The sequence below is a fragment of the Parus major genome, chromosome 2 (assembly GCF_001522545.3).
Source record: "Parus major isolate Abel chromosome 2, Parus_major1.1, whole genome shotgun sequence".
NCBI classification, from domain to species: Eukaryota; Metazoa; Chordata; class Aves; order Passeriformes; family Paridae; genus Parus; species Parus major.
The window spans coordinates 108,144,845-108,171,932 of NC_031769.1; the positions used below are offsets into that span (position 1 = coordinate 108,144,845).

The 27,088-nt window shown below is 42.1% G+C and overlaps 1 protein-coding gene across 1 annotated transcript in view; it reads right to left on the bottom strand.

Annotated features, from left to right (window-relative positions):
• The window catches only part of GAREM1 (GRB2 associated regulator of MAPK1 subtype 1), a 101,993-nt gene that overhangs the window by 5,714 nt on the left and 69,191 nt on the right, over positions 1 to 27,088 (bottom strand). Inside the window, exons 3-5 of the mRNA XM_015618227.2 lie at positions 18,727 to 18,857; positions 8,255 to 9,433; positions 3,148 to 3,314 (exon numbers count right to left, since the gene is read on the bottom strand). Of these exons, the coding sequence (XP_015473713.1) occupies positions 3,148 to 3,314; positions 8,255 to 9,433; positions 18,727 to 18,857 (1,477 nt within the window). The remainder of the gene's footprint in view (positions 1 to 3,147; positions 3,315 to 8,254; positions 9,434 to 18,726; positions 18,858 to 27,088) is intronic.

Here is a 27,088-nt window from a genome sequence, read left to right on the forward strand (position 1 = left end):
TATACCCAAAAGCCTCATGTCTTGTTTTTTCAAGCTCATAAAAAGTAGATGTCTCTATTCAGTTCTGTGTCATCTCACAAATGCTCAGTTTTTCACTGTTGAATTCCTTGGGGATACCACCACAGATAAGAAACAGTCTCACATACACTAGAAAGATGTTCTAATCCAGTGCTTTTCTATATATAAACTACAGATGTGTCATGGTATGCAAAAGCTCATATGAGAGCAGGTCACCACTGCACTAGGGCCAGTGCACCAGGGCTGAGTGCAGAGCATGGAGTTAATGCTCACTGCCAAAGGAAGAGTTTCTGCTGGAAGGGCAAGCAGACCTAGCTGGACATGCTGAAGTGTCAGGCTTTAAGCTTACCCAGAGTAATTTGCTGGTGTGTCTGGGTCTCTAAAATGCTTTGATGTTAAACACTTGATTTAAAAGAGTGAAGAAAATTACCCTGGATCCACTTCCAGGTGGTGAACTAAGCTCAGCCTGTCCAAGGGAACTGATGGTTTACATCCAGAGACAGAGATGACAACAAAAGCATGCAACCTGTTACCAGAAGTAAATGCTTGCTGATTTTATGCCATGTTCTAAAAGAAAATCTGATAGACTATGCTGATCTTTGGAATTTTGGCCAACTAAACCAGAACACGGGAAAAACAATTAGGAGACTTATAAAATCCTTATTCAACACCACAGACAGAGACCAACAGCTGGGAAAAAAAAGGTGTAATCACTCGCCTCTCTCTCCTGAAAACTAACTACTCAAGAAAGAAATTCAATAGTCATCCCATGACAGCTCAGAGAAAACTGCTTGAGAATGGAGCAGCTATCAAAAATCCAGCACAGTTTTCAATGGATTGACACAAAATTACTTCCTTGTGTGCTTACAGTGGATCAGAGAGAAAGCCAATCTGGACTTGCCTAGATCAAATACAAAGTGCAGATGTGTAAAAACAGCCCTAATCTACATCACTGGAAAATATCTGTCCCAACAGATACGGTTTCTACAGTGTCTCTTTCCAACCATCTCTCAGTCTCCATTCTGTGCCTTACAAACTTTTCATCTGTTTATGCCACTAATACAAGTCTGACAGAAAAGCAGCTGGATGTTTACAATAGCAGACATGGGGTTTTTCCCCCTCAACAAGGGTACACCACCAACCAGTCACTTCTGGCTGCTAAAAGGCCAACTGGTGTATTACACACAGCGCAAACCATTTTTCACAAACCAAGCCATCAATCTGAGAAAACAGTCAGTGAGGTGCTGTAAAAAACCAACCATACAGACCAATTAAATTGATTGTTCCCATTTCTGTTCTCTTATTCCATACTAGAATTGGAAGATGTATTGATTTCAAAGATTAATGGAATTTCTGAAAACTGATAAAGTAACATTTTAACATTTTCTAAGTGCATCCTTATTCGTCCTCCACTGAAGTGAGCTGCCTGGGACAGTGTGAAAGGATGCAAGACAAGCCTCAAATACAGCTGAACTCAGGTATCAGGCATTTTTAGAGGCAGATTAGGACAAAATCACACTGACTTTTTTTCTGTTTAAAATATTGTCTGCAACCCTTCATGATCCAGAAAGCAAGATCATTGATATAAATGGCAATTTTCTAGCAGCTTCCTCTGCAACACCAAGTCAGCTCTACCAAAATGGGACATCTGGTCTGGACCCAGCTGGAGATGAATTTCATGCAAATACTGTGAAAGTCACAGCAAATAATAGAATCACAGAATTGTTTAGGTCAGAAGAGATCTCTAATATCATCAATCCAACCATTGATCCAGCACTGCCAAGTCCACACTAAACCCTGTCCCCAAGTGATACTTTTTTTGAACACTTCCAGGCATAATGACTCCAACCTTCCCTGAGCAGCCTGTTCCAATGCTTGATAGCCCTTTCCATGAAGAAATTTTTCTAACATCAAATCTAAACCTCCCCTGGTGCAACTTGGGGCCTTTTCCTCTCATTCTATTGCTTGTTAGTTGGTAGAAAAGACTGACCCCCACCTCACTGCAACCTTTTGCATTCCTGAGAAACTTCACTTCTGTTTTCCTAGGTTTTTTCCCTAGTTTTTTCGGAAGGCAGATGTATTCTTAGCTACAAAGAGAGAAAGCAGCATTTGGTGGGCCTCTAAAGCTGGGAGGTCTTGTGCTCAGCCTCCTGTGGAGTAGACCTTGACAGAACTACCCAACAGGCTTTCATAAAATAAGCAAGCAGCCTTGATCTAGAGTGATCATTGCCAGATTCACAACACTAAGCTGCAAATGTGCAGTACGACTTAGAAAGGCAATTCCAGCATAAGTTATTATACCAACTGCATCCAGGCTGAAATGAACTCAGTGATGTTTCAGATGAATTTGTAATATCCACACAGCTAGGTCTGTATCATTGAAGTGGTACCAAAAATAAATAAATAAAATGGCATGAAGACATCCAAGGCAAAAAGGAGGGGATGCTTCAGAAGGTGTATATACTTTCTGAAGCCAAAGGAAGGACACTGTATCACTAAGAAAAGCTATGCAGCCACATAATTCAGAATTTACTGTCAACTTTCAACTAGCCTGGGTGGATTTTCCAGTTTGTGGTTGGGTTTGTGCTGAAGTGTGTTTGATGTGGAAACTGTCTGGCCGCCTTCTGCTATACCTCACTTCACACTCAGTGGTGTCTGCTGGTCTTTCTGCCCTCCACCACATCTACCCTGTAGGTTCCCATATAGTTAGCATATTTGTAGATTACTACGCCCTTTTTGTGTCCCTGATTATCAGAGCTGGCTGCACGGCATGCAGCACTGAAATCCCACCCAAAAACTAGCTTTGAGGTGGTCTAGTTTGAAGATTCAAGCCTTTCAAGAAACATGATACACAATATTTTAGCTAGACAGCCTATGTCACCCAAGAATGATATTGCCTCTAGCACTGCATGCAGGTGTTGAAGATAAACTGCTACGTCCTATCTAGTAAAACATGGTTTCTGCTGAAGCTTTTCTTCCTTTTGAATCTTTATAAATAACTCGACAGGTTAGCCTGTTTTGCTAAAAGTCAGCAAGTGCCTTAGAAACAAGCGCCTTCAGAAAGAACCATGCTAAATGTAACTTTCTCAGAAAGCACTAGCACAGTGCTCCCACAGCTCAAACACATACATGTTGTGCAGTCCTGAAGAGTAGTAGGACAGAGTGGGGCTGGGAGAGCGGGTCTGCTGTCGAGCAGGTTTCACTGTGCGAGGAGGGATGGAAGGACTGGTGGAGGACGGCTTTGAACTCCGTGGTGGGACCGGGGGAGCGTTGAGGAGCCTGCATTCCTCTTTTACCTGTACAAAAGAAGAACATGTAAGTAAGCAGCAAGAAAATCTGGGCAACAGCAGCCTCAACCAGAGGAAGCACATCTGGTTCTGCCTTATTCTTTGAAAGGAAATAATTAAAAAGGGAGGAGAAGAGAGAAATGAAAAAGTATATACATTTGCTACACTACGTAGCTGTCAAAGAAGTCCAAAAAGAACGCTTTGCCACTGGTAGAACTACCAGCAATCTTTTCTAGGGCACATTTCAGCAGTTTGATATTCACTCATTTAAAAAGTAGCAGCAATGAAACAATGTAAAAGAACCTTTCAGTAGCACAGAAAATCAGACAGACTGTTTCTGATATTACACATTCTGTAAGGATCAATTCATTATGCCTAAATTTCATTAGTGTTGTCTATTTAGATGTAATAAACCAAGCTTATGTAATGAAAAGATCTCAACACACTTTGATGTTTCCTGACTTCACCAGTGATAGTCAGTCATCCAAGTCTAAGATAATTGCCAGCCTCTCTCCCTCAGGAACAGTACATTTATCTGATATATATACCAGCTTCTGGAGTCAAACTTGGAGCTTCAGTCCTTGTGTAGCTGCCAAAGCAGGGCAGGAAAATGCTGTCCAAAATGTACAAGTGGAAAGGTGCACAGAGCCGACAGGTCTGCTCTGTGCAGCCAGACAACCTCACAGCTTAAAACACACAGCTGTAGCCCTGATCACCTGAAATTTAGTGTGGTGTGCCTGTGTAGGAGAAAAATGTCAGGATCCATCCCCACAGAAAATATGATGGAATTAAGGACTTAATCTCATCAAGACCTATTTGGGAGAGCAACTTTATTTAGTAGGGCTAGAGGTGAGAAGGCTGCTGAGAATTTGGCTGCCAGGCAGGATTTTTAACGATTCACCACCTACCCCTGGGCAGGAGGAGACCTCTATGTTCTCCTTGTCTGAAACAGTCTTAGATGCAGCAGAAAAGGGAAATTATTTTTGTGTTTGAAAGTTGAAGTTTATTTTTGTATTTCACAACACTGCAGAGCTAAAAGTTATCTTAGCAATCCTGCAACACATAACTAATAATCAAAGTGATTTAATTTATTTAAAACCAAAATAAATGTGGAACCTTTTGCAATCCACTTTAGTGCTTTCAAAATGCAACAACATATTTAGTACTTTTGTGAAATGGAAAACTGGGGACTAGGACATGGTAGTACATTTTTTCCCTAATTCAAAACAAGTCAAAATTACAGGAAATGCCCGACAGCATAAAACACTGAAATAAATCTTGTTCTAAGGGCTCTTATTTGCTCTTTCAAGGAAAGGGAAAAAAAAAAGAATCAATTTTATTCATGTTTGTTATTGAATTCAGGCATAAAACTCTTCAACCATTTTAGTGCTGTGCCCCAAGGATGCCTGAAGACTTTTTTCCCCCCAAGTCAGAACAGACAAAGTTAATACTGAATGCTACTGAATCATATCCATGGGGTTAGAGAGACCATTCAGGGGAGCTCCTGGAGCACAGCAGATGGTCAAAGGCTTAAAGTGTTTCTTTCCTGGGAAGACTTGGGCATTCAAAGGTGCTGGCATAACAAACTATGCCAAACTCCCTTGCTGACCTAGACTGCAGATCTGAACGAAGCCATAAATAATACCTGTTTGCACTCCCAATTGGTCCCGGTCACAAAACCACAATCAGAGCTGCCACACACAGCCCCCAGGAAACCCAGCAGAGGAATAAAAAGGAGGGATTTTGCAGATTAAACTGACAAGTGCAAGGGGAAGCTTCAGGAAAGCCATGCTCACTAGGTCCAAGAGAATGGCAATGAAATAAATGGAGGAGATGAGCGGAACAGCCATGGTGTGACAGGACAATGAGCTCGCTGGCTGTTGCTCTTAGCTGGAAATACTCTTTGCCCCAGAAGCACTAGGTGTCACATGGCTGTCAGATAGATAAAACACATTTACACTGCACAACCTGAAACTTCTATTTGACACTGAGCTCTCTCATGCTCCAACCCTCCTTCCTGGAACCTAGGAATGGTGGCCCATTTCCAATGGCGTGAGGTGCTACGTTGATTTTCAGACTTCTGTTCCTTTTCCTTGCTGCCATCGCAAGCCCTGCCAGCACCACCTGGGCCCTGGGGTGTCACTGCTGAATCTGGGCATCATTGCAGTGACCAGCTATGAGGCTACCTGGATAAGACCTGCCCTGTTACCAGCTTGACTGCGAGTATAACAGAGAGCAGTCCCACACCCCTTGCTCACAGGAGCCTGAACTTCCAGCACACTCCATTAGGGATGTGTTTTGTATCAATCAGGTAAACAGCCTCTGATTTTACGCAAATTAGCATTTGAGGAATGAAGAAATTACTAATTTACAGGCCTTAATTCAGAGGTTATTCCCCCCTCCTCAGCCTTCACGCTACTTTGATTTTCTGAAAGGTATTTAGAAAATACTGTGTGTTTAGAAATTGCTTCATCCTGCCGGAGAGAAGAAAACCAGAACAGCTTCTGAAATACCCAGATGTCCTTTCCTGTCCTGCAAACAGCTCCTGGACACACATTTTAAATGTAGTGCAAAAATACAATTGCAAGCCAACCTTTACACAGAAATGCTATGGAATATCATTCTAGAGGGAGTGATGACTAAACCGCATGTTCACTGAGCTCCTGAGATCTACTTACTCTATAAATACCTACATGGAAACCCAGCCCACAGATGAATTCTGTAGGTCACTGATACTCACTCCAAAGCTGTTCCAGTAAGTCATAAAAGCAAGTCTAAATTATTAGAATCTATGGAAATGTAGGTTTTTAGTTTTGTTTTATTTTTAATGCCGCTACACCCCCTGCCCACCTCTAAATCCCAGCTAATATCTTTAGCAGAAGTTATTTCTCCAAAATGGCTAGAAAGCAACAGCAAAATTGCTGACAGCACTCACACATTACCTCAGTAATGTAAGACACACATGACAAAATTGCACGCTTTCCAAAATAACTCTAAAGGGCAACACAGACATCTACGCCAAGTGTCACCCTGCCGTCCCCAAAAGGGAGTCATGTGGACTCCCCAGGTATGAGGTCACACTGATGCTGTGTACGTGCTCCACAGCTCTCCCCCACTGCCCACACCTCAGGGATGCTGTAAGACCCTCATGTCTCAGGCATGACCCAGGCACCTAGCACCCCCATGCCACAAGGGCTGCCCTCACCTCGCTGTGGGGGCAGCCTACCTCCCCCACCACTCACTCCCCAACACTCCAGCACTCCTCTGACCCTGTGCAGAAGCAGTTCAGCTCACAGAAATCAGCAGGAAGCTAATAATTTTCCAGATCCAGAGCTGGCTGCCTGCCCAGGCACAGGAGTGCCAGAGCCAGCACAAAAGGGAAGCCAGGACTATGTGTCTGGGAAAGGAGGAGGAGGTGGAGGAGGGTGGGACCAGCCCCACACTGGTTAACGTCAGTGTAGGCTGCCAGGGAGCCTCATCCCGATATGGTGCTGCTGGGCACTTGTCCAAGAGCCTGGACAAAGTGTCAGTGCATACCTGACCTCAGAGGCAAGGAAGTGCTCTTGGGTTCCTGCGCTTAACACTGCACGAAAACACTTCGCTAAGAAGACGTAACGTCTTGCCTTTCCTCGCTTCTTAAACTGCTGCATTTGCTTTTCGGGGAAGTTTTGGTGGCAGAGTCCAAGGGTTGTAGTTGGGCATCCCCACGGAAATCCACTGCAGGCTAACCCAGCATGAATGAACACATCTTAGCTTTCAACCAGTTTGTGTGACCTGACTCACAAGGGCAAGGCTACAGCCAACACTGCTGGACTGTTAGACGGCAATAGGAGAGGTATGGAATCATCATGGTTTACTGCAGCCTGGTCTCAAATTAGTCTTAATTTACTGTGCAGCCATGCTCTTGAAATCACCATAGGGCTTGCAGGCAGAATGGCATTTTATTAATTCCAGAAAAATCCCTGCAAAACAGATTTGATCAATAATGATATACACCAAGATTCATGCCCTATATGTATCATCAACATTTTGCTAAAGACTTCTAGACACTCTTTCCTGGGGGAAACCTTCTTCCTTCCTTTCTTTTATTTATTTTTTTTTTTAAATAATGCTTAGGACTATGTCAGGAGACCACATAATGGATGGATTCTCCAGCTAGTCTACATAAGCTTCTGTTGGTAAAATAGATTTGCATTTTTCCCTCCAAAGTCTCCATGACATTTCAGGTTTAGAGAAGTGATTTCTCCCATGAGTTTTCATTAAAAACCTTAGGCCAGGAAACATGCTCTCTTTACAACTGAGTCCTCTAGAAGGCTCATTTATCAATTCTGCAGAGCTCCTATTTATTTTTTTTCAATACAGAGTGATTAGTTCAGGTCTAGTTTGATAAAGTTTCCTTGAGGACAATGACACAATAGTCTTCAAAATCTGCTATAGGCCCGTAATAGAGAAGACAATCTCCTATTAACAAACACTTCAAATCTGTAAAAATTCTAGCTGTTCTCATTATCAGAGCCTGTTAATTGAAGCCACACTAAGGCAATCTGAGGCATTTCCAAGTAGGGTCATGGCTCATACACTCTGGCCATAGAAAATATGAGAAAAAATGGAGATCACATGGAGAGATGATGTGGAAAGCAAGAGGATGAAGAGAGTCAGCAATTCTTAGACCTCATTGGCGTGAGCAAGGAGCCCCAAATAAATATCACCTGAGAGTATCAGGATTAAGCTGCTAGATCAGTAATATTAAATATACTCCTGTGATTTTTAAGACATGACTTACACATGGTAGGAAACTAGCTGAAGTGGAATATCTTGCAAAGTTTGCCTGTCCCCTTGCCCTGTATGTGCCCTTCCCGCCTCCGCCAACTATTCCCTAGAAAGATCTGCATGCAAACTCTTCACCACCTAAAAAAAGAAAGAAACAAACATAAATAACCCCGACTTACTGCTTCTGATTTGGGAGGCACTGGAGGTGGAGGTAGGGAAACATCTGAAGACTTTGTGGTTGTTCCGACAGTTGCAGGCACAGGAAGAGACGCAGTACCACACTTTGATCGGAAAGATCCTCTGTAGTTATCACACTTGTTCTTCTCACTTAGTGAGCAAGAGAGAAGCTGATCAGCACCCTTTCCAGACCCTTGGTCCAACCAGAGCTCTTCGTAGGGAAGCTCTGGTTTCGTAGGCAGAAACATAGATTCTTCACTAACTTCAGGGAAAAGGTAATCACTGCTACTGTCGCCGGACTCCTGGTACTGAAGAGCATCGTGGGAGAACAGGGCCCACTCGTTACACAAGTCCCTGCAGCCGTGGAGGTTCACCTCGCTATTCCCGTGCAAGTTGTTCCCATAGACGCACACGGAGAGCCGGTGGAAGGACTGCGTGAGCTCGTCCCGCGCGTAGCTGAGGGAGTTTGGCACGTGGCTGTGCCCTGTGCACCGGCTCTTCTTCGGGCTCTTGCAGTCATCGTTCCAGTCAGTCTTTACGTCTCGCACGGCACGGGAATACTCGTCTATGTCAAACTGTTCCTGGCATATACTAAACCAGTGCTGGATGAGGGGTTCGTGCCACAGCTCCCCCTTCACCACACTATCAGGTAGAAGAAATTTAGGAAGCGTCAAGTGCAAGGGAAAATGCATGGGAATGATTTTGTTTCCACGAAGCACGCAACAAACTACCACAGTCTTGGTCTGAATGTTGACAAACTTGTACCTGTGCCCCTCACGGATGAAATGCAGGTCGTAAGGGTTCCTTGGTGTAGGACTCGGCACAGTCACGTTAACGGGCAGCCTGGTTTTTTCTACTATATTGCGAATTGTGTGCTCACCTTCTTGCATCTGCACCTCCAGTGGGCTGCGGGTGCTGAACTTGCCCTTACACTGGAAAGGGAGACTGATGCTCTCATTGGTCCTGTGGTTCATGCAGATGAGGCAGGGCATTTTGCCTCTGCCCAGCTTACTAATTGAATTAAGCTTCCCAATTTTTTTGAAGATGGTGTTGAGCCGTGACTTCTCCTTAGAAGATTTTGCATAAAGGATTTCCGCTTGCCCCATTAAAGTGAGCTCATCCCCAGTACTAAGGGTAATGTTGTAAACTTCAGTATCTTCATTGCATTCACCTGAAGCTACCTGCAAAATAATAATAAAAAATTTGATTTCCCCCCATTGAAGACAATACTTCAAATCGCATCAAATCTCTTGAGACTGAACTTACAAGACTATGTACTGGAAAAAATGAAAGTAGCTTTATTTGAACAGCTGACTGGTCAAGTGCAAAGAGATTAACCTGAAGCTCAGCTAAGTAACCTTTTTAAATTGTTCAGCACTTTCCTGCATCTTACTTGAGAGGAAAGAGCCACCTGAAACTGCCAAAGAAGGCATGAGAACAAACATTACCATTTTTTAAAGAAAGGTTAAAGGGCAAATCCACATAATATCCCAGCAGTTCAAATAGCCGCTTGTGTCATACAGCTACGACAGACTGTGTCTGGATTCCCTTGTGTGTCTTTTCCCCACACCCTTGTTTTTGCTATTTGTTAGAACTTATTTGCCAGGCTCTTGAGAGAAACAAACTTCTTTTACCATCTTCAGCTCCCTGAGGAGCAGAAAAGGTGACTTCATCATTACAGATGAAGCATATCCCTTTGATAGAATCTTTTCCAGGCTAGGGGGAATGACAGATGACATCTATTCCCTGAAGGAGAAATCAAGAATATTGGTCTATCCCATATGCCTAACTCCCCCCCCCTCCTTTGCAATCCTAGTCATAGACTTCCTTCCTCATTTTTTGATCATAATTGCAATTTAAGAGATTAAACAACATATGCACAGCCATGTGTGAGCTTTTCTAGTATGGAAATTGTACTAGGAAAAAAACCCCAACAAAACAGATGTCCAAGGCTCATTTGCTCCCAAAGTTATTTCCTTGTGACTAAAATAACTCTTTATAGACAAGATTGCCTCATATTTGAGTGGTTTAACATGAAAAGCCCTTTTCAGGGACCTAACAGAACCCATCCAATTCTTTGGTGGCAGCAGATTTCTACTTATAAATGAAGGTGCACCAGATAAACACTACTGGTCTGTTATAGACCATTTTATTTGAGAAACTGAACATACTAAAGAAATTGCCAATGAAAACTTATGCTAAAATTGTATATCCCTTTCTCACCTCCAAAACCCCTAAAGACTTCATGGACTTGCATGAAATTCAAACTCCAGGCTTCAAACACTGGCATCATCACACAATAGCCACGGCATGAAATCAAAGCTGTAATTCCAGTAAGCCAATAACTGACAAGTGCTGTGAATAATGCTTCCTCTTGTAAGAGGTGACCTGCAATCCTCTGTATTTGCAGAACTGTGATTATCTTCTGCAAGCCTCTCAGAGCAATTGCACAGGCAGCTCAGGCGAGGTGTGCCGCCTTAGCACTTCAGGCTCGGGGCTTCCGGACAGGAAGTCATTCAAACCCTGAATTATCTACACAAACACTAATTGGTCTAATCCAGGAAACCACTAGGATTTATGGTACATAATACTCATTCACAGCTTGCACCACTGTCCTGGCAGCATTTTGAAACACCACGGTGTGAAAGAAAAGCACTGGGTGTTCTTTTGCTGATAACGCCCGTGTGACGTTCATTGCCGGTTTCTCCTCAGACTGTCACAGTGCTGCATTGGAGCTGCAGCCACATAACCCTGCCTTCGAGGGCTGATAAGGGCTGAGGACACACAGGGCTCTGTGCCATGCAATCTCCCCCTTTTCTTTCTGAGAGGAAGAATATTGGTTTCTAGAATCAGCAAGTCCCCACAAATGTCTGCTTTGACAATGGTGGATTTCTCACTGTTGGACTTTTCACTCGATGCTGCACGATCACAGCTTTTCCTCACTACTTGTGCGACACGGAGTGAGGGAGGCGTCACAACCTACAGCTGTGGGAGCTCCTCCTTGGCCAACTTACAGTTCCCTGGTGAGTCACAAACAAACAAGCCACTGCAGGAGGAAACGGTGGGTCAGATGTGAAACCACAGAGGTAACTAAACGGCCAAGCTTTACAATGAAGGTCTTGTGGAGCAGCTACTTACTGATGTCATCCACTTCAACCAGCCAAAGAGCAAATGGGCTTTTAGGGTCAACGGGCGTGTTCAAAGACAAAATTATTTTCAATTAAAAAACATTGGAAAATATATTTTCATTGTTAAAAAAATATAGTCACAGGATCATTACAGGTGAATTAAGGCTGATTTTAACCCTTGATGTGTGTACAGACTGGGGAACGAGATGCTGGAGAGCAGCAGTGTAGAAAGGGACCTGGGGGTCCTGATTGGTGGCAAGTTGAACATGAGTCAGCAGTGCTCTGGTAGCCAGGACTGACAACTGTCCTGGGGGGCATCAGGCACAGCATGGCCAGCTGGGCAAGGGAGGGGATTGTCCTGCTCTGCTCTGCACTGGGGCAGCCTCAGCTCGAGTGCTGGGGGCAGTTTTGGGCACCACAATTTAAAAAAGGCATTAAACTCTTACAGAACATCCAAAGGAGGGCCTTGAGGATGGTGAAGGGGCCTGGAGAAGAGGAGACTTAGGGGACACCTCATTGCAGGTACAACTTCCTCATGAGGGGTAGAACAGGAGTGGACACTGATCTCTTCTCTGTGTGACCAGTGACAGGACTCAAGGGAATGGTCTGAAGTTGTGTCAGGGGAGGTTTGGGTTGGCTATCAGGAAGGGTTTTTCACCCAGAGGTTAGCTGGGCATTGGAATAGGCTCCCCAGGGAAGTGGTCACAGCAACAAGCCTGACAGAAGTTCAAGAAACACTTGGACATTGCCCTCAGGCACATGGTGTGACTCTTGGGGTGTCCTGTGCAAGGCAAGGAGTTGGACTTGATGTTCCTCATGGGTCCCTTCCAACTCAGTATATTCTATGATATTCTCTGAAAAGAAAGATGATGCTGTAGGTATAGTTTAGTACTCTGAGAAAAATACTGTTCTGCATTCCTCCTTCTAAACAAAAATATAAGGTATTAGTTGCTGTTCAAAATTATAATAAAAACTGAAAACATGAAATTAAAACGTCTAAGACCAGAGAAATTTATCTCTATCCACCAAATTCTACTTGTGGTGATGTTAAGATTTTTGATACATCTCACCAGGCTACTTATATTTTAAAATTGGTAGGTAAATGGTAGGTAAATATGTGTTCCAGAATATTGGCAACAAAGATATACCATACATATCATATATATCTCTCTCAATACACATAACAGTGTCCAAATATTGCTCAGCTTTTGTTCTTCAGATTACAAAGGCTAAGGATCATTAGGCTAAGTGATCCTTATTTGTCCTTGTAGCAATGACATATGAAAATCAGACTTGCTCTGTCTTGTTCACTCAAACATTTCACTTTATCAATGGCCACAAAACCTACAGAAAAATCAACAAAGAGCCGTGGACTTTAGCTCAGCTTTACACTGCCTTTGGTGAGTTTCACAGGGCCTCCAGAAGCCCAAGATTTAGTCATGCAGAGCATTTCCTAAGAATAGATGGGACAAAAGGAAATGGCCTCAAGTTTCACCAGGGGAGGTTTAGACTGGATATCAGGAAAAATTTCTTTACCGAAAGGGCTGTCATTCACTGGAACAAGCTTCCCAGGAAAGTGGTTGTGTCACCATTCCTGGAAGCAGTGAAGACGTGGTACTTAGGGACATGGTTTACTGGTGGACTTGGCAGTGCTGGGTTAATGAATGGACTTGATGATCTCAAAGGTCTTTTCTGACCTAAATGATTCTGTGGTTCTGTGCCAAATAGTACACTTATAGACAACATGAAAGTGCATATCATAAATTATTCCTAGAAGGCAGAATTGGTAGCCCCGCACTAGTCCCATCTCCCTCTACCCTCTAAGCTTTCAGCACCGACCCAGCAGGATTTGCATCTTCACAGCCCTGTTGAGAGCATTCTCTGGGCACTCTCTGCTTCTTGCCATGCAGTTGCTGGTGGGATGTACCAGAGTCCTACACTATTTCAGAAACTTGGACCTGCTAGTGGCAGGTCCTAGCTGGTGAATGTGACACAGCGTATCATGATATATACAGATATATCTGTATATACACAAGACAGCAGCTCAGAGTGGCTGAGTTAAGGTGGTCCAGATCACAGACTAGTGCAGAAATAATCATATATTTTTGTAGTGAAATCCTAAATAAATAACTCATAGTAATTCTGGAAAAGCGGTAATGCTACAGTAGACAGAAAACACGCAAGAAGCTTTCACTCAGCTGTACCACATATCCAAGGAGGGCTGTTTATACATTTTAACAATAATGTTTCATGCACTGTAAGAACAACTCCTGCAGTTTTATTTTGCACTCACCCCTCATTTGCTCTTCCCAGCCAGTTTTCATTGGTAACAGGTGGGAATAACCAGCGCTCCCAGCTTTGTGAATGAGGCAGTGCTTGCCACACTACACTCCAAAGCCATCCAGGAATTGCTAGTAGATATTCAAGCCGAAGAATGAATACCAAAGACCCACAGAACCAGAACTTCCTCCCTGTTGTACTTGCCTTCTCCCTTCTGACTGCCAGCTGTTGATCCAAAGCCCCTGTTCACTACTGATGCCAGGATGCTGACCAGAAAGGATACAAAAATACACACAGCTTACCAAACACACTGCAAAACAGCAGTGGTCTAAGTCACTATAATACTTTATATTTTAAGACTCACACAATTTCAGTAACATTGAAAAGCCAACTGTAAGTCCTGCAGAAGACAAGCATCAGAAAAGCAATGAAGGATCATTTAGGAAAGGTTCCTTTGTAAAAGCTCAGGTATACTCTTCCTTTTGCTTAAGGAAAGGCTAACTTGGAATAATAGATTTTGGTAACACCTGAGTCAATATGCTGTCTTGGACTCCAATTGTTCTAATTTGTTATAGTTTGAAGCACAAATTTTTAATTGGACACATATGAAAACCTTTATAAAAATGATTTGTGGCTTTATATCGGTTGGTATACCTGCTAGATTTATCAGAGTAAAGCAAGCATTGCATTCACTTAAAAATAAAATTAAGATTTTTTTTATATTTTAAAAAAAAATTATTTTAGAGCTCTTGGTAACTGTGAGGTCTGATTCCTAGCTACACATATGGTTTTTACTATTAGAGCCAAGGGACCAATCGTAGATTTACACATATATTTAATAGATCACATATATAAGATATACATTTTTACAGGTCACAAAAATGGGAAAACTTTTTTTTAAATGTAAAACAGTGCCTTTGGAAGAGCTGTTAGCAGAAAAAAAGGAAAGAGCAAACCTTTTCAAGGAAGTTGGCTAAATTTGGTATCCCATTTTACTTTTATAAATGTCTGTTTTCCAAGACAGCATCGGCAAGTAAAAGTCTTCATGCTAGCATACATGTATTTCTCTCTGGGATAAGAGGGGCTTTGCCTAATTGCCACATTAACAGCTGGCTTCTGTGCTCTTTAAGGAGGTCTCAAATAAATCACTAGTCTAAAACTGCCCCAAAATGTGGCAGGTAACACTGCAGAGCTGTAACATGGAGCGTCTCTTTATGCGGGATGTCAGGAGACACCAAGGCAATGGTGCAGGAGCTGGACCCCTCCCACAGGTACCTCAACATAGGCATGTAGCAGCAGCTCTGCCTCCTCTGCTTCTCTCACTCAAGCCATCCACCTTTTTCCAGGAGGAAAAGAGGCTGGACATTGCACAGGACTGCAATGCCAACGCAAGACACCGAGGTGCTGAGCCTGTGTGCACCAGGGGCAAAGGGGACAAAGAAGAAAAAACCCAGACTGCTTGGAGCTGACTCTTGCTGCTTTGTAAGGCTGGCATCAAGCCACAAGGCCACTAAAGTACTAATTTTTGAGGTGAAGTATTATGAATTGCCTCAAAGCCTGGAGCTGAAATCTGCACACCACCTCATTTCAAGAAAGTCACTACTGCAGCACTTAAGAATGTCACTGTAAGTTACTACCTACTATACATGTGCTTTATGGCAACTCAGGGTGAGTTTATCAGAGGCACTAGAATTACAATCAGGAGATCAATTTTGCTCTACTGTACTGCATTAATATCTGCCAAAAAAAAGCAAAGTTTTTACTACAGATTTCTTTCTGCCAGAACGTACATTGTATGGGCCAACACAGTTAAATCACTGTGAAAAGAGGGTTACATTAAAAAAGATGAACAAATCAGGTATCAAAAGTTCCTGCCAGTCATACAATATCTTTGATAGGTAAGAGTAGGCTCTGTCATTATAAGGCTAATTCACTAACCCATTTCTCCATTCTAGAAAGTGTCTGCAAACAGCTTCACAGACTCTCCAGAGAGACCAAGTAATGTCTTCAGAACAAAAATGTCATTCTGGAAGACCTGAAGGGTCCTGCAACACTAAGTGGGCTGTTTTTTAGAGTGAAGGAACTCCTGGCTTGTCTCATGTTCATTCTATCAGACAATACCGTTGTATTTTTTAAGGGAAGATTTTGTGAATTGCCCTCAGAATGACTGGGGGAGGTGGGAGGGAAGGGGTTTTTCCTGGTTTTGTTTTTAAGTCTTAGCACAAATAACTTCCTGGGTGTTTGTACACACTGCCATCTGTATGAGACCAGAGCAGCTGAAAGCAGAAATCTACTCCTGTTGCTTCTGCAAAAGATAGGGTCCCAGGGTAGCTCAACATTCTGAGTATTTTGTTCCTAGCAATAGAGAATTAAAAAATTCTCATCTTTGTAGCATAATGCTGCAACATAAACAAAATCTTCTTCAGTTATGCACAGAATATTAATGCAAATAGGGTTCTTACTTCTCTGTTCAGTGAAGAAAGGACAGAATACCTCTAATTTTCAGGAACAGATTAAACTATTGACTGAGTGAAATTCCCTTATGGCCAGGATGTTGTGCCTGTAGATGCTGCTGGCCATCACTTGAAACAATCAACTGTTCCAAGTGCAGTACATACAGACAAAAAGGTTACTAAGCACTTTTAGCCATTACAAAAGTTTTATTTAATCTATAATTTTTGTTTGCAAAAATAATTAAAAAAATAATTTAATAATTTGCAAAAATACTTTCCAGGAAATTCTCTGAAAAGATACCATCTTTCCCTCCTAGTGGTGCTTGCTGGCATGTGTTACAGCTGTCCTTCAAACAGCCAGCAGGTCCTCAACCCCCTGCCTCAGGACACTGCCCAGAAAGCCTGTCCAGCTCCAAAACCACAGGGAAGGAAGGGAGAACCATCTCCCCTGCCTTGCCAGGATAAGGCGGTTGATTTTTCCCTTTAACAACTATTACAAGAAGCAAAAATAAAGGCAGCCCCCTGGAAATGATCTCGCAGCCCACCACAGCAAGAAAGCAATTTGGTGAACAGCAGCAGTAGCTGTGAAATCCTGCTGGAGCAGCCAAGGATTTACACTCAGGAGCAAGGTTCACACCAAATGGAATCATAACCATGATGTAGTGGCACATGCAGGCACACCTCAACAAGCACAGACAAAAGCACGCAGTGACTGTCTGGTCACCTTGTAACTCTAAGGCTCCTTCTTTAAAAATTATCCACTGAAGACTTGAGTGTTTGGAACAAGAAAGAATTCCCAGACTTCAGAGCTCCTTCTCATCTTAAGAGCTTCATCAGATATTTTAGGCAATTTTTTTTTCGTTTTATATCGGATTAGCTACCTTCTGATACTCTTCTGAATTTAAACAGGCATGCTGCATTGGACAGGAATCAACTGTACTTAGTATTCCTCCCTTTGCTCTAATCAGCTTGACAGAATCTCTCCCCAAATTAAAATTTTAGCGTACATAATTCTCTTGCATGTAAAGGGTTATTAAACACTTTAATAAATCCTGCTAAGTTCATTTATTTTTTGGAAGATGATAACCTTGGAATAGACTTCTATGAAACTGGAAAAACTGCCAAGAGGAATACTGCCAAGATAACTGTATAACTAGGTTAAACCTGGATTATTACTACTGTTATTTACATTAAGGAGTATCACTATAAAACCTTTTTAAAATGGATTTGATATCTAACAGTAAGCTATGCTTATTTCTCAGTTTGCTACATATGAAAAAGAGTTTTAAAAACACATTAAACTCAAGATATGGCATTTTATGTTTAAAGAAGTCTGTAGACAAATACGTTTTGCTCTAGAAAATCAAAGCTGCACATTCTACTGTGTCATTCTCTTGGTTTGGTCATTGATCAAAAGAGAAATAACAGCACAGCTCTGGATAAGGCTAGCAGTCAAGGATTTTTTCTGAGCAGAGATTAAATTTTCTTGTTCCCTTGCCTAAAGATACAGAAGCATTCCAACTTTCTCATGTAGCCTTCATTCATGGAAGCCTCTGTTTTACAGGCTCAGGTTAATGCAGAGCACAAATGAAAGTAACCTACTGTTCTGCAAGGTGTGAGTGTCACTGAGTAAATTAACTGATAAGCTCTTCCACTTACACCTATAAAATTATGAACTAGCTGGTATCTCCCAACTGTAGCAGTGCAAGAAAGAGGAAAGAGCCATTAAAAGGTTGTTATACAAAGCCCACCCTGATACACATGGGACCAGGAAATTCCAGATTGGTTTTGTACCAGCAGTATCAGCCGGTTTCCCCTGCATGGCAAAATGTGTATCTCCACTGTTGCACACCAGCTCTGGGATGTCCTTCTACTGGTCTGAGATGGTGCTGCTGTTCAAACCAACCAGATAAGCCTGAAGACCACTCTGCTCTCATGGCAGAACTGACCTACCTTGTGCAGTGTCTCACATGTAGGTAGGACAAAGAAGAAGTTGTGTCTTCACTCTTTCATGCCACTGCACTGCAGTGTGTTTGGTGATAGCAAACCCTCTTGTGGGATCAGTGACCCTTTCATGAGCCCAAGAGCTGTGCACAAGCAAACACACACATATGCACACAGAGAACAACTGTGTATTTTTTTTTTTTTTTTGTTATTTTATTCACAATGCTATTTAGCTATAGTAATTTTGAGACAAGCAACCCCATCATTTCACCCTGTGTGCTCTCTGAGAAAGAGGCTTTCTGGAGAGGGATTTGAGCAGCTGCTGTTTAGCAGAGAATGAAATTCAGACTGCTGGAGGGGGAGGAGAAAGGGGGCAACAAACAACATTTGTTTAAAATCTGGCAGGAGCATCCTAATTAGATGAATTATTGAATGGATCATCAGGATTGCTCCCCAAAGTGCCATAGGGCAGGAGAGCCCTTAGAGGACATGTTGATTTAAGACTGCAAAAACAATCCCAAAGAGCACCATCACCGAATGTGGAACACTAAAGGCTCGTTTGTCTCAAAAATCACACTTCCCACTCAGCGCCGCTGCTCATTTGCCATGTGTATAAAGGTTGCAACAGTTAATCATTTAGACAGGGATAAATATTTATTCAGGGACTACCTTAACGTTGAATGTTATTTCCTCCATGACGTAAACTCGTTCAGGAAATGCTTTAGCCACCTCCTCCACACTGTTAAAATACTGCACTGGCTCCTTAATATCTCGGTCTTGTTCCAGCAGCTTAAACTGCCCTGAAAACAGATGATAAACAGAAGAATAGTAAGATATTTATATTGGACAACTGTCACTGTGGCAACTGCTGGCTCAACTTCTTCACCATTTTGCTCAGTCAATTTTTCCAGTTATTAGCAACCAAACAAGACAACAAAAGATTGTAGAGTCTCCTGAACCTGCCATGAAAGACACCCACTTTCACTGGCTCTGAATGAAAAGAACATGTGGCAGCCAAAGTGAAATTAAAGCAGATTGGTTTATCACATGATCTTTAGAAATAGTAAATAATTATAGTGGTATTTGCATTTGTGTATTTAATTCAGTGTCACAGTATCTGTACAGATAGCACTTTTGGGCCTTTATTATTAGAAGTTTTACAGAAAGAGACCACACCCATTACTACAAAACCCCCAAACAATAAACATAAGGAGTTTGGGTTTGTTTTTAGCATCATCAAACAGCAGGCTAAAACTAAGCCCTTTTACCCCTGGGCTTCCCTAAGAATGGAACAGCATCTAACTTTCCTCAATGAGAAACTAAGCCCTTTGAGAACTTTAGCTAACATAAGATATTAAACCACGTACATCTAAAACTCTTTTGAAGGTGTCTGCCTTCAGAAGAGCATGAGAAAGAAGTGTTTCTTGCTAACTTTCCCTCCCCCCCAGCATGAAAACTTTGGCTATTTTCTATGTCTTGTAAAAGGCAAGAACTAACAGGGAGGGAGCCACTCCAGGCAGGCCTGCCAGGGACAGCCAGGCACATCAATCACCTGTGTGCACTCTGAACACAAAGTTAAAAAACTTTATTTTATAAATACAGAGATAAGAAAAGCTTAGACAGTTCACTGTTTGCATGACTTAAGCTTAACATCAGTGGCGCGATCTTTCCAAATTTAGATATGGTAACTATTACTAAGTTAAAGGCTGGTCTAAGCAAGACTTGATGTAAGAAATTACTCTAGAAAATGAGAAAAAGGTTGAATAAAATCTATGCTTGGTGCACCTCCTATAATCACATTTTAAAATTTGAAATGCATGCACTGGATTATTATTCCCAAATAATGTTCAACTTCATTAAAATACATCCAGAACATGAGGATGTCAGCCACCTACAGAAATATTTTGTCACTCCTTCAGCATTCTTGTGCTCAACACCCTGCTGCCCCTTTACATCCCATCAGGCTTGAGACTTCTGTGAATTGTTTGGAGAATTCACCCACACTGAACTATTTCAGGCCACACAACAGCAGAGGAGGAAACAAACACAAACTCAGTGAGCCCTCATGCCCATGAGAGCGAGCTGTTCCGCCCCTCTGCCAGGTGTGTGCACATGTGTACCCACCCATCCACTTTCCAGGAGAGCTGCCAGGGCAAGAGGCTCAGTGCTGCTGCCCAACCCCAGCAGGGGATGGGATGCCAGGGGCACGCCCTTTTAATCAGCATGTTCAGAGCTCTGTGGTTGTAACTCTGAATATCAACTTGCAAGGCAGAGGACTTCCTTTAATACCCTTCCATATGTTTTGTCTTTCTAAAGTGATCATGGTAACTTTGAAGTATTATCAGCAGGGTAACTACAGACGCTCATTTCTCATTTCAGAACTATTTTTCCAGTGTTTTAATAACCTTCATCAAGCTTCCAAAATCAGTTGAGTTTTCCCAACTTCACATCTGCTTCAGGATGATTTGACAGTCTATGATTCTATGATGATGCTACGATTTGACATTCAACCAAGGCAATTCACGTACTTTGGAGACCAGCACTGGGATAGAAACCACAGGACTTTTGGTCTGACCTGAGGAAGCCCTTCCTATGCTGCTTTCCACAGCAGCAAGGGCTTTTTTGGGTCAGGGCAAAGGTCTGCCTCGTGCAGCTTTCCACGTTAGACAGGAGTGAGCAACAGCTGTGTAAGGAGGTTGGACTTAATGCACAATTAGCAATACTACCCAGAATCTCCTTCACAGCTCTCAGAGGAACTCATAGCTGAAGGATGCCTAGAGCAGGGAAGAGGTTTTGGGCTTAGCAGCTCCAGAGGTCTTCTTTCCTGTATATTTGTTTAATTGCTTCCTGAAGGTATCTAAAACTTTCATTGTAGACATACATTCTTATCTTGAAAACTTTTGGCAGACTCTTTTTCCACTTAAAGAACCTTTTTAAAGCTTTAAAGAACCTCTGGGATTAAGACTACAAACTGTAGGAGCAATAAAGCTATACCTGGCAGATGTATGAGTAGCCACAGGAAACCTGACAGCAGACAAGCATTTGGAAAAATGCTTCTCATACTTAATAGAAAAATACCAGCATACTAAAGCTGAATTTCTCAGCCTGCCCACTTTGAACACATTTGGGTGCAAAGCAATAGAGAGGCCAAGGAGACAACTTCAGCACCTTTGGGCAAAGGGAATCTGAAAAATTAACAGGAAGGTGCTCAGTTAACTGATGCTGGAAAGTGTGTTATGACTGATGCCAAAGCACGCACATGGAGAGATGAAGAGAGAGCTGTGCTTTTTAATCCCCAGTCTGCCACAGACCATGAAAATCCTTTCTTCAGGATTTCCCTGTCAGCCACAGCCTAACCAAGAGGAAGATGCATTCCCCAACCGTACAGGTCCTTTCTCACAGAGACACTCCACTTTCCTGTAAAAGAAACTGAGGAGTGGGGAAGAGGAGTGAAGTCAGGTGCCCTTGTACATGGAGTCAGGACATGCCAGGACATTGTGCAGCAGCAGAGACTACGAGCTGCACCAGGGAGCATTTGACAGCACAGAAAAACCACCACTCTAAAGCACAGAGCCAGTAAATGGACTTCAGAGAGTCACTAAGGGCAGGATGCTCTTAAATTTAACAGATGTCATACAGTGTTCCTTCACCATGGGCTGACCTGAGGCTGTGCTTATTTTTGGTTGTTATTCTCTTTGACTACCGACACAGCCACTGGGATACAGCCCTGACTGATTGCCCAATTTGGGATCCACGGATCTGATTTGCAGGATTCCTGTCTGTGGCTACCATCTGAGGCAAGCTGTGATTAGAGTTTTTAATAACCAAAAAAACCCAAATTCAAACCACAGCAAGTTTAGGTCATCTCAGACAGATCTAAACTCAGTGGAGTTACTTCTGATTTGATATTCTGTGCTTATGCACAGAATGGAGATGAATAGGATATTGCATGGAAGCTACATAGTTTTTGAAAACTGCAGTATACTGCAGCGATAAAATTTTGCTAGCTCAGAAAGACATTGAGAACTCTCACTTCAGAGTGGGAAATGAGTTGGGCACAGTAACAAAGCATGAATTCACATGAATGAGGAAGGAAAACAAAATACTGAATAGTAATACACAATACGAACAATACTCATCCAGCCCTTTGAATGAGACAGTGGTCTTTAATTCTAGGTTTGCTAGTTACTCTGTTTGGAAGCATAATAATACTATTTTTTCTGTGACTGTTATATATTTAAAAACAGTCAGTCTGGTGGCAAGACAAGGCCACTTACTCCCTGCAACCCAAAGCTCTACAAAGAAAGTCCCAAATTCCTCAGCACAGAACAAACGCTTTAGGCTGTGTGCAACTGGGAGCAGAGTCTGCTCTTTACTGCAGAATTACACATTCCTGGAAAAAAAGAAAAGGGAAAAAAGAAAAAAAAAAACATCATTGGGAGCTTTGGTTTGGTACAAAGCGACGCTCAGAGCTGTCTGTGTCGCTATCTGTGCCATCCTTCTCGTCCTTCAGCTGAGCCTCACAAACACAAAGCCGTCTGTGCCCTCACTGCTAATAAGCAGCAGTTCATGAGGAGGTTGACGACAGAGGAGTACACACAGATCCCAAAGCACAGAATAGAAGGGCAGCATTAATCTCTGCCTGTTACGAAATCAAGAAGTATGCTGGGCATGGGAGCTGTCAGGGCTAGATGTTAAAATGCCTCTTCCTTGAAAAAGATGGGTTTATAATTTGAGATTTTCTATGGACAGTTTTAAAAAATTTATTGCCTCATTGAAAAAAGCATTTTTTTTACTGGAAGGACACAAAGAAGGGCTGAATAAGAGACTACAACACACATTTGAACCAGATGTCAGTAACTAACTAACTAACTAACTAAACTAACTAACTAAACTAACTAACTAAACTAATGGGGAGGAAGCAGACCATTTCTTACTATGTTTCTCCCTTGTCTCTATTCAAGCCTCCATAAAAAAAACCAAAGACAGCGTGGCTGAAACACAAGTTTGACTGACGTAAGTATGGCTTTACTGCATGTTAAAGTGGAAATTTATTACACTTTGCAAGGGGCACAATTTCATTGGGAGACTTAACAAATTTGACAGCAAGCCTGAACAAAACACAGGACAATTTCACTTCGTGTTAATTAGGAAGTGAACAAAAAAATAAGAAAACCAAATAGTAAGTTAAAAATATATCTTTATAGAAGCTCACCCCTCTGTCTCACTAGTACAAAAAGAATAATGAAATGTTTCTGTGGTAAATCAGTGAAGGTTCAGAAAGATCAAAGATTCATAATACCTGCACGGTCCACTGAGCAGGTATGGCTATTCCTCTGCAGCCAAACGCAAGGGAGAAATGAACAACTACCGCAAGCTTTATATCTCTTTATCTTTCTGTCTGGCCTCTGGCAGGCACAGTATGGGAACAGTTTCATCCTAGTATATGTTATCTCTGTAGATTATGAATTCTTATTTCTCTGTGAAGGTACTTACAGCAAAGACAGTAAATCTACTGCTGGTGGAAATGAGTCTGGAAAGCTAAAAAGGCAAGGAAGGACCTAAACCAGTGCTTATTCTCCAGTTTATGGAGGCATTTATTAAAACCCATTAGGAGCAGGAAGATCAGTCCATCTTCCTTCTTGTCAGATTGGCCCTGGAATGGCTGTGAGCAGGGGTATTAATCAGCCCTTTCTGTCCCAGCTTCTGCTGCTTCCACTGCTTAGGTTCTTGCAGGCTCACACAATCTCCAACTCCAACCCAGCTCACACAGGTTATTTCAGTGATGTAAGATCCCCTGGTTTTCACTGTGACTTACCCCTTACCCTCAAATAGTCCAGCAGTTTCCAACAGTCCAGAATGTTTCCAAAACAGAAACATTCATTCTGTACAGTGTCTGCACTGTCTCTAGACCCAGGCAGTCTTTATCTACGGCAGGTGCTCACTGACTGGAAAAACATTCAAATTTTCACTGATATAAAAGCATGAGAGCACTTTTATGCTCATACACCAAAAAGAAAAGCTAGAGAAAGAAACCTAAAAAAAACCCCAAAAACATGCCATCAATAGGAAACATGGAAGGTCATTGAAACATCTGCTCAGCTGTGTCAGCCACTAAATGTTTCTCCAAGGAGGCAGGAGCTGTATTGTCTTTCAGCAGCTTTGATTATTTACTAAGTCTCACAGCCCTCCATGAGACTGTGTGCAAGGCCCAGTGCTTCTCAAGAACACGCAGACAGCACAGCAGGGTAGCAAACATACTGCAGAGGTTTATGTTTCATATTATTTGTTAACTGCTGACTGCAGTTCAGTATTTCAAAGAACTGCAGAGCTACTCAAAAAGGAGAGGCCCTACCTGCCAGAATAACATCTTTTTAGAAAAACACAGTTCTTGCCTACATTTTTCAGCATTCCTATGCATAACACTGATAGCAAAGTGCTTTGTTTTTCTTCACAAAATAATGATCTTTGATATTACATGGGCAGAATTGAAGAGCATAAGCCAAAAGTATACTTCAGGACATCTGGCTCTTAGATGCACCTGTACAGTCTTTATCTGATTGTAATCTACAACACTGGTAGATTGCCTGATACAGATATAAATCCATTTTAGTGGGAGTAAATGGAAGGAAATCTCAGTTTATGGTCTCCCCTATCAGCCCATCAACTAGATCTTACAGTAGAGCTATTTCATCCCTAACTAATCCTTAGATAAGGCAGCCAGTCACGAGAGAGCATGGCAAAATAATGAATTTAAAATAATAGATAAAACTATAACCATAACATTTCAGCCTACCTGCAATTTTAAAAAAAGTCAACTTTTAATTTAAATTGACATTTTCCAATATGTCTTTGCATAGAATCTAAATGTGGCATTTTGTTGTTGCAAGAAGTGTTGCCCTAGCAGTGGCTGTAGCTGTTTAGACTTGAAAAAAGGAAGAGGAGCCCATCACAATCTTCGACAGAGCTATCATGTGGCTAACTGGGGCCACAGTGAAAAGTTAATACTGAAGCTCTTTCAGGGACCAATCACTAAGTCAACGTGAAAAGGTTTGGCAGACATGCAGAAGTTATGATGAGTGGGAAATAAATGCCTTGCTTCACTTTTGTCATCTTCCAGCTTGCCCAAAGTGAGCATTTATTCCCAGCTCTCCAGAGGAGAGAAGAGTGCAGGCACACTCAGCAGCAATGCCCCACTGCAAAGAGAGAAATTGCAGGTGTAAATGTAATTACAGAATACTGTTTTAACAGCAGGAGCGGACAGTAGTCCACAAATGGACTAGTGCAGGCAGGCTCACTGCTCACAGAGAAGAGAGGAAAGTGAATCACCTGCGTTGTTATCTCTCAGCTCTCCATTGAAGGAGCTGCTGATTTCATCTCAGGCTGGGATGTAGCAGCAGACTAACATGGATGCAGTGCCATGGTAAGTTCAACCTCTCAAAGAAAGAGCAAGATAACCCAGCGGCACAGGTTCATCCTTATCTGCCACACCAACAGCTTCTGAGAGCTATGGGAAAAATGGCTTGGGGTCAGAGAGGATATTTTTTGGAGTTATTAATGAAGACTTTTTTGTCTACTTTCATACTGTAGCCTGCTGAAGGCATACAGGAAACTATAAAAGGGTGGAGAATACAACAGGAAAATAAACAAGTATATCTTTGGAGCACAGCTTCCAAAGGATGACAACTGGGACACAAACTAGAAATGCTATGATTGATTTGTGAGGCATAATCACCTTGAAACAGCTGTAAGAAAGAAGAAATATTCCTTCTGTTTTTTTAGGAACTGTGTGTCAATTCTTTTTCTTGAGGAGACAGGTGAAGAAGAGGACCTCCTGTGTCCCAATCTATACCCAATCTTCCATAAATGTTGGGAATGTATTAAAAAAACAGATGGAACATGGAATAGAGACAGATCTAAATAAACATGACACAAGTAGAATTCATCAAGTGTACCGGAGCTAAACTTATGGCACTGCAAAGCAGAGGACAAGGCACAGAGGCACATTGAGTCAGCAGATATTGGGTAACGTTTCATGGGGAAGGAGCCCTTCAGAATGAATAGTTTTACTTTAGATGTATTAGCATTATGAAGATTTTTGAAGCCTTAAATGCCTTTATTCCTCACTGTGTCATGTCTGTGACACAAATACCCAATCAACCAAGAGAGAATGAGTCAGGCCTCACAACCTGGTGAGACATGTTGAAGCAGAGCATCAGCCCACTGACACATCACCTGTGCGTATGCACAGACACCATCTGAGAGATCAAGGAAGGGAATCCAAGTCTCCCACACAGCAACGCAATGCTTGCTAATCAAACCCTCTAATCCTGTGCTGGCAAAGCAAAGGGGATGGTACAGCCTAGCATTCTCTTTTGTCTTATCTTACTTTTATGATTCGTAAGTAGCATAACAAAAAAAGAGAAAGATTCTGTTGGCAGCATAACAAAGAAAAATCAGTTCAAATGGTGACTGATGATAGCTTAAAGCAGATTTAACTCACAGATATTGCAAGAGAGGGAATTTTAGGTTACAGATGATGTAAAAAGACAGACAGGGAAAACAAGCCTAACCTCCAACCTTTGTTTCATAAGTTATTATCATCACAAATACAAGATTACCACAATGAAATGTTCCATTTTACAGGGTCACATGTTTTGAGTGTCTGGACTGTAAGTTAACTAGATGTAACTTACTGAGTTATCATCAATCTAACCTGTAATTTTCTTCCTTTCCTATATGCTCCCAACAGACATGAAGAGTGTGTTCCATAAGCATCACTCAATTGACCACGCTGAGCACTTTGGTGAGTTCCACACTGTCTGACTTTCCTAATTACTGTTACAAAAGCTGTGGTAAGTTTCCTGTTGAAGAGTAAGAATATAAAGACATACGCATAAAGATGGGATGCTCTCCTGGTGAGACCAGCACTTACCCTGATCATGGCTCACAAAGGGATCAAGAGAAAGAGAGAAAAGTTACAGAAAGCCCAACTAAACCAACCCAGAGCTTGCATGGAACAGTACTGAGG